Source organism: Hemicordylus capensis, chromosome 2, assembly GCF_027244095.1.
Source record: "Hemicordylus capensis ecotype Gifberg chromosome 2, rHemCap1.1.pri, whole genome shotgun sequence".
NCBI classification, from domain to species: Eukaryota; Metazoa; Chordata; class Lepidosauria; order Squamata; family Cordylidae; genus Hemicordylus; species Hemicordylus capensis.
Genome location: NC_069658.1, coordinates 317,447,329 through 317,455,326, shown reverse-complemented (window position 1 = coordinate 317,455,326; position 7,998 = coordinate 317,447,329). Strand labels below are relative to the sequence as shown.

The 7,998-nt window shown below is 42.7% G+C and overlaps 1 protein-coding gene and 1 non-coding gene across 4 annotated transcripts in view; both read left to right on the top strand.

Moving 5' to 3' along the window:
* The window catches only part of IARS1 (isoleucyl-tRNA synthetase 1), a 155,006-nt gene continuing 147,008 nt past the window's right edge, over nucleotides 1-7,998 (top strand). The window contains exons 1-5 of one of the 3 annotated variants that reach the window (XM_053297888.1): nucleotides 1-152; nucleotides 2,842-2,920; nucleotides 5,826-5,951; nucleotides 6,485-6,641; nucleotides 7,785-7,904. In XM_053297888.1, coding sequence (XP_053153863.1) covers nucleotides 5,830-5,951; nucleotides 6,485-6,641; nucleotides 7,785-7,904 — 399 coding nt within the window. In that variant the 5' untranslated portion in view covers nucleotides 1-152; nucleotides 2,842-2,920; nucleotides 5,826-5,829. Of the gene's footprint in view, nucleotides 153-2,841; nucleotides 2,930-5,825; nucleotides 5,952-6,484; nucleotides 6,642-7,784; nucleotides 7,905-7,998 lie in introns of all 3 variants that reach the window. The other 2 variants (XM_053297887.1, XM_053297889.1) reach the window with 2 other exon arrangements.
* On the top strand, nucleotides 4,856-4,988 carry LOC128348447 (small nucleolar RNA SNORA84). The gene has a single exon (XR_008318165.1). It is a non-coding gene; the product is annotated as a small nucleolar RNA SNORA84 (small nucleolar RNA).

Sequence of the window (7,998 nt, the reverse complement as noted above, 5' to 3'; positions counted from 1 at the left end):
TTGGAAGCCACCTTACTGGCGGACTATGTATGGAGTGTTCTGAGAGGACGCGATTCAGGGGCGTGGATTCCCCTCCTCCCGCTTCTGAAACTTCCGGTCATGCTTTCTCTTGCTCTCCGGTTGCATCATTGCTAGCCGGCGTGCTGTGGCGGGTGAGTAGCTCAGCTCGGCTTGGGCTGGGAGCGGGCAGCTAATGTCTGTCCCGAAGGGGGCGAGGTGCTGTTCTTTGTCGCCGTCTGGCTGGTTCTTCGGGGCATGTGGCTGGGGGGCTCCCTGTCGCCCGGCGGGTAACAGCTGTCACTGTGGGCCGGTGGTTGGGTGGTTCTCTCAGTCCGCCACTTGTCCTTGGGGCTGGGTTTGGCTCATTTGGTCCTTGCAGCAGCACAGGGTGGGCACGAGGAGCAGGGATGGAGTTGCCCGTTCAGAAGTGCCACAGCCCCCATGGCCTTCCCACCCAACAGCCAGAGAAGTCGAGAAGTCCCGGCGCGTCCACTACACCCATAGGACTTTAGGAAGCTGCCCTATACTGAGTCAGACCATAGGTCCATCACGCTCAGTCTGGTCTACACAGACTGGCAGCGGCTTCTCCCCTGACGAGGAGTCCTGTGCCGCAGGGCGCATTGTCCCTTTTATGGAGCCGAAGAAACCGCTGATGGTCCATGAGTCAGAACATACTTATTTAGAAGCAGGGTGCAAAGCTTAAGACTTTTAAAAGGCTTCGCTTTTTTCATATCGTTCTCTAGTGGAGCTCTCTTTTTGGCCCCTGCCCGCAACGTTTTCTTGCTCGTGTGCTTCAGGGGGCATTGGAGGGGTTAATTTGTTTTATTTCATTCCTTTCCCCTCCTTCATCGAGCCTGTGTGGAAAGCTGCGGAGTCAGCAACGTTAATCGTCCTCCCGGCAGCCGGCTCCTGATGGTTGCCATCTTATTTAGTCTACACCGAGGCAGGAAACGATCCTGCCTGATTTCTCATTTGGTTCTCGCATGGGGAGGGGTGGAGATAGCCATTAGAACATGGTAGCAATGAGAAAATTTGTAGAATCCTGTATATGATGTAACTGTCTAGCTGTAATGCAATGGTCTAACCTTGCAAACCAATATACAGATGTTACTAGCTCCACCATTAAAACACAAATCTCTTAATCTTTTGTGTGTCATTGATGACTTGGCAGGGAGTGGGGGAAGGCAAAACTCTCCTCCAGTTTACAAAGCATTCCCTGCCTCTTTCTCCGGAGGTATTTACCATAAGTGAGCAGTTGTGCCTTGGTATAATAAGCCCAGAACCAAGTCTGTGTGACCCCATTTAAGTGTCTTACAGTTGTACCTATACAAGATCCACAAATCTTGTGAGTGTTCAGCGAGATAGTTGAATGAATCCTTTATCTTAGTAATAGATACACTTTGGTCTCATTTTGCATGTGTCTATATCCCCTAAACTGATCTCTCTAGAAGCCAACTCTACCTTGTCTGCTTTCATTTTTTAAAGTCCCATTTTTTCCTAGTCTCTCCCCCCCCCATTTTGATCTCTACTCTTTTGTTTTGATGGAAGCAGGATTCATAACTTACTTGCCAAGTCCTGGAAAGCTTGGTAAATTCAAGATTCCAGTAGGTGTATGATCCTGTTCATCACTTTGAATGGGAGAAAATTCCATCAAACTAGGTTACTGCAAGTTTACTTAGTGCATTTCTATACCACCCTATAATCAAATCTCTTGGTGGTTTATGATTTTAAGATGTAAACAACAAAAACTTTGAAACAACTAATATAGTTTGAAATGTAGATTAAAAATAACTTTGGAATGCACAACTTTAAAACTATGGACTGAAAGCTTGATTAAACAGGTATATTTTCAAATTTTCTTAAAAACATCAAGAGATGGTGAGGTTCTAATTTTGTTTGGGAGTGCATTCCAAAGTCCTGGGACAACCCTAGAAAAGGCCCAGTTTTCAGTAGCCACCAAATGAACCGAATGTAACTGGACCCCTCCCCCCTGATGATCTTAATAGGTGGTGGGGTTCATGAAGAAGAGGATGTTCTTTTAAATACCTTGGACCCAGGCCGTTCAGGGGTTTATAGGTAATAACCAACACTTTGAGGCTATTCACACAATGGAGGAAAACCAGGTTTAATGGAGCCCAGCCTGGTTTTCCTCCATTGTGAGAACCACCAGGCTCAGGGTGAGCCCGGTAGTTCAGTGGCAGCTAGCCCACCAAAGTGGGGTTTGCTAATCCTGTTTTTTTTATCGTGAGTCACCACAGCGTGGCTCTGTGCTGCAGCGACTCATGAGGAGAACTCCCCCCCCCCCGACTGGGAGGCTACAACAAATCTCCCGTCATCGGGCTCCCCAGGATGCCCTGTGCACTTTTGTGGGGCATTGTGGCCCCCCAGTCCCCACTTCCCCAATTGGCTTCATGACGGAGCCGGTAATCGTGTGGGCGGCCGCCCAGGGATGGCTTGGTGATCATCTGCGGGGAGGGGTAAGTTAACCTGCTCTCCCTGCAGACCCGCCCGAAGCTCTTCTCACTGATCACAGAGCTTCTTTGTATTTCGCCTGGAAACTTATTGTGGTGGTCTTTTAAAATAGGAGTAATGTGATCTCTTTGGGTAGCCCTGAAGACCAACCTGGTTGCTGCCTTCTGTACCAATTGCAGTTTTCTTTCTGCATACAAAGCCAGCTCCATGTAAAGTCCATTGCAGGAATCAACAAACATAATGCCAAACATTGCAGTAGTCAAACATAAATAAGCTTATTTCAATGAAATGATTACTGATCTAATATGTGTTGCTTTGGTATAATACAGAAGTTAATACAGCCATTCATGAATCACTTGTTTCCTGCAGGTTATAAGGTCACTTCCCTGTTGGTAGCAACTGTAATACCAAGTTCATTCCGGCTGGATGTTCTTTTCTTTTAAAAGAAGTGAGTAAGGTAATAGTATTCATTAAAAATATTAAATACCGTAACCAAATGCATGAATACATATGCCAAGTGGTTAATAGGAACCCAGTTTTACAATCCTCTTCTGCTGACATCTATTCATAAGAGAGTTAAAAGGAATCAATTTGTAATCCTTTGGTGTCGTATAAGTTGATATGTCGGTCATGCAACACACATAACTCTAAACAAAAGACCTTTATTGCGCAAAAAGATATTAAAGATGGTATACAGAAAATAAAATACGTTTTGGTATAACGCACCATCATTAACTAAACTGTTTAGCATTAGTTTAGTTTAGTGCTAACACACCATCATCCTTTAGTACTAAAATATTACTTGAAGATGAAAAACTTTTAAATGTTTCACAAATCTATTCATACTTAACATGACCTTGACTTTTTTTGTATCTCACGTACAACATAGTCATAGATCACCGCACCCCAACCTATAAGTAATAAATACCATTAGAGGAATTTCCATTTACTCTGGCACTACTTAATTATCTACCCATATAAACAAAAATAGGTGTTTAAAATATTAACTCTTGTTTTGGCTTTAGTTTTGTAGTTTCCCCCCAGAACTTTGCCCTGCCCCTTGAAGAGTGTAGTTCTTTAACAAATCAGGGTAATGCATCATTGTTCCCTCTAACAGGGTTTCCCAGATGTTGTGGACTAAAACTTTCATAATCCTCAAGCCAAAGCCATTGCAGTAGGGGATTCTGGGAGTTGTAGTCCACAACATCTGGGAAACCCTGTTAGGGTAACACTGTGATGCATGTCCCCTGTGTTTCTTTCTGGACAATACAATTTTATATGGGTTTGGTGAAAGAGAAGTCCAACAAGGTCTTCTTCCCCTTATGCTTGAAACTACTTCCTTGAATGCCTCTGTAGTGCTACCACTGTTGTGGGAAAATCCTCTGGAACCTTGCCCTCCTGTTTAATTCAGTCCCTTGCTTTCATCCTTCCATCATATTTGATAGAGAATGGGGTGTCTTACTGAACTAAAGAGGAATTGACATGGTTCCCACAATAGAGCTCGTTGCCTGACAGAATTAAATCAAATTCAACGAGGGTGTGTGCTCAAAATTGACCTTTATTCATGATCATGAAGGCACAGTACAAGTCAAAAATAGTCTGACAAGCACTGTGCGCTCAACATATGCAGTTGCCAGTCTATATAGATTAAAACCAGCAAGCAAATCAGTAAATCCTACAATACATTTCTTTGTAATTAAACAGATGTTTTCCTGTGTAGCCAGTTAGCCTTAGACATGAGCTACTGTTTGGCCTATCCACCCTTGATATCTTCTGGTGTCAGCTATATTTTTTTTCTGCTGAGTGGGGAATTTGTCTCAGGACCTTGGCTACATAAAGTATCTCTTGTCAGGCTCTGGTATTTGCTACCTCTTGGCCACATTCTTAAACAATTCATTCTGGCCCACTGGCCTTACATTCTGTTTAGAAGCCTGAATCTTTATACACTTATTTGTAGGCCTGGATTAAACATTTCTATATCGCGCATCTCGCTTCCTTCAAATTGCTTCTCAAAATGATCTCTTCTGTGAAGTCTTTAGCACAACCCTAGTTTCTGTACTCGACAGTAAAAAATTGTGTAAGTGCACAATCACACATTCTTCCCCTGTTTACCTCTGCCCTGCCTCTATTCCTCCTCCATCTCTGTTTTCTAGATCACAAGTCTTTAAGTCCTCTCAATGTACATTGTTCATGGTGCAATATGGAAAAGTGCATAGGATTGCAGTATTTGGCTGCACTTGCTTGGGAGTAAGTTTTGCTAGATTCTGTGGGACTTATTTCTGAGTAAACCTGTTTGCGATTGTGCCTTAAGACTTTCTGAAATATGATTGACAGGTCATTCCTTAAGTGATTTAGGAAGGCTTTGTTGTATACTTAAACATGTGCCCTGTGGTTACTGGACACTGTTGTCTCAATACAGTGCTTCAGTTAGTAGAAATGGGCCAAAAGTAATACTTTGACTTATGCATGGAGTCTGATACTTGAGCAGTCTCTATAGCCCGGTCATTGTTACACTTTATTGCTATTATATGCACAGCCTTTGCATTTGTTTGTTGTGGTCCCATGTGACGGTTTACCTGTTCTGTGGTGGTGGTGGTGGGGCATATCGCTGTCTGTGTGTGTTCTTAGCATTATTATTATTTTTTTTTAAAGAAAGAAATATTCTGACTTGACCCAGTGGTTAGTAGAGGACAAACCAAATAACTGACAGAGGGGTGCATTAGCTATGGCAATGTGCACAAGCAGAATAAGATTGTGTACCTGCCAAAGTGGGACAACCTTTACCTCATATTGTTCTCCCAAACCTACCAAATGTTGTTATGTTTTGGTCAGAGGCATAGTAGTACAGCATTCCATCACCTGTATGTTCTGTGCTGGGGCTGCTGTGGACTCGTAAGCTAGCCCCAGTGCTGTTGAGAATGAGCTGTTGCTCAAGCAATGCTACTGCAGTTAAATTCCCATTTTGGTGGATGGGAATCGCTGTGGTAGTGCTGCTTGCACAAGTGCTCATTTTCAATAGCATCAAGGTTGCCTTGTGAGTCTACAGCAGCCTCAGTATGGAGCATTCCAGCACCAGAATGCTGTGAATCATGTTGGCCACTGTTCATTCTTGAGTGCTGCAAACCTAGTGTTGGAGTGGCAAGTGTGTTGAAGTAATTTTCTGAATTCTTACCGTGATGTATGCTGGGAGGTAGTAATTTGAGACCTGCACTGCTGGATGAAGTTCCCAGAGTGGTGTAATTCAAACCACTATATCCAATGATATATACAGCAAAAGGTGCTTGCTGTGTAATGTATGTTCTTTTGGGTGGGAGGACAGCTTCTGAACATCTTGTGTATTTCTATTTGCATAGCAAAATGCTGGTACAGCAAGTTCCAGAGAACATAAATTTTCCACAGGAGGAAGAGAAAATATTGCAGATTTGGAATACACTTAATTGTTTTCAAGAATGCCTGAAACAATCAAAAAATAGACCTAGGTAAGATTACACATTTCTAGTTTCTCTCTTTAACCTTCCCGCAAGCAGGCATTCTTCTTCAGCCAGTGTTATGATATGTAAACTTTGAAAAAGGTTGGATGTGTGGGGAGATGAGTGAGTTAAAGCTAAACTCTGATTTTGGGTGGAGAAGGGGTGGTTTTCTGGTTAATATGAGTAAAAATATGGACACTTGCATAAACCAGCCAGCCGTGAAAGATCCTTTGTAGAATAAATTCTACATTCTGAAAAATCTTTTTAAATTTGAACTTTTATATGTGTTAGGTTTTTTAAATTCTTGGTTTGTTTTAATGTTTTAAACTGCTTAGAGACTTTGGTAGTGGGTGTTATACAAATATACTAAATAAAATGAATAAATCAATATTGTATCTACAGTATGTCAGGATATTTTACTGCTAGCTTCACTTATGGAGTGATATAATCATGAAAATAGAGGATAACATGTTCCTATCCACATCATGTTTGAGGGAGACTGCTGTTTCTAAATGTGCATTGTTTCATTTTTTTAAAAACAGGTTTACCTTCTATGATGGCCCACCATTTGCCACAGGACTTCCTCACTATGGACACATACTTGCAGGAACCATTAAAGACATAGTAACTAGATTTGCTCACCAGAGTGGTTTTCATGTGGATAGACGATTTGGCTGGGATTGTCATGGTTTGCCAGTGGTATGTTTTTTTGGTTTTTTTGGTACATTCCTATATTGCCCCATATAATTTAAAATGTCCTCTTCTCTGGACATGATTGTCTGTTGATTTCTTTCTTTCTGCTCCTCTGGTAGAGCATACCATTTGAGTGTATGTCTGTCTCCTTTTTGGCAGTACTCCCGTCACAAATAGGCTTTGAATGAACTACTTGATGATTTTATTGGTTTTGAAACATAAAAAGGATATTCACACATGCAGCCTAACCCAGGCTAGGGATTCCCAACCTGGGTTAGGCTGCACATGTGAAGTGCCAGAATCCGGCATGCCCACCCACCTGACCCAGATTTTTACCCCAGCCACTTACTGAGTGTCTGCTTGGCCTGCTTGCTGCCTGAGTGGACACAGAGATGGGTGCCCAGAGCACTCATCACACAGATGTCCTTGTCAGGCGGGCAGCAACCCTTGGGAGCAGGCGGTCCCTCAAATACCCCGGGCCCAAACCGTTTAGGGCTTTAAAGGTCAAAACCAGCACCTTGAATTGGACCCGGAAACGAACCGGCAGCCAGTGCTGCCGGATCACGTGTGCTTCCCACCAACACTGACAGATCATCTTGCGGGTGGTGGCTGGGGAGAGATGAGTCTAGTACAGTCTTCCCCCTCCCGTTCTTCCCGCCTCCCTGTTGTGTGAATATCCTTAACAATTCCTCAATGGAGTTCTTTAAATTTGTTTATGAACAGAGATCTTAAGTTACCTATTGCCTCGATACATAACTTTCTTAAGAATGTCTTGCTTCACAAGCTGATGGATCAGGACTACTGAATGTGATCCTGGAATTAAAAAAAATCATGTATATTACATAACGATGGCAAGGCACTGTTGGTGGTTGATTTTTATGGCAACTTTCAATTCAGTGCCTGGATGCGTTTGTTATTATGTCCAGATTTTCTTTCCCTTTGATCTCCCCCCCCCCCCACTTTCTAGGACTTCTGCATTGTGAGGAATTATAGCTTAGTCTTTGGCTCTTAGTTATGGGCCAGGTGTTTTGGGTTTCATGGATTGGGTGAAACGTGGGGCTCAAAGACTTGTCTATTAAAATTACTGAGAGTATATTCTCATGATTCTAAGCTATTCATGAGTGTCATAATATATTTTGGTTTCTTCAGGAGTATGAAATTGACAAAGCACTAGGCATCAAAGGACCAGAAGATGTAGCAAAAATGGGGATTGCCGAGTATAACAACAACTGCAGAGGAATTGTGATGAGATACTCGCAGGAATGGAAAGTAAGTAAAGTATGCTATCTATTAAACTGCAGCCAACAGAATAATTGTTCTCCCTCAGAAGAGGGTTGTATCCGTGGATCATGGGATTGCTTAC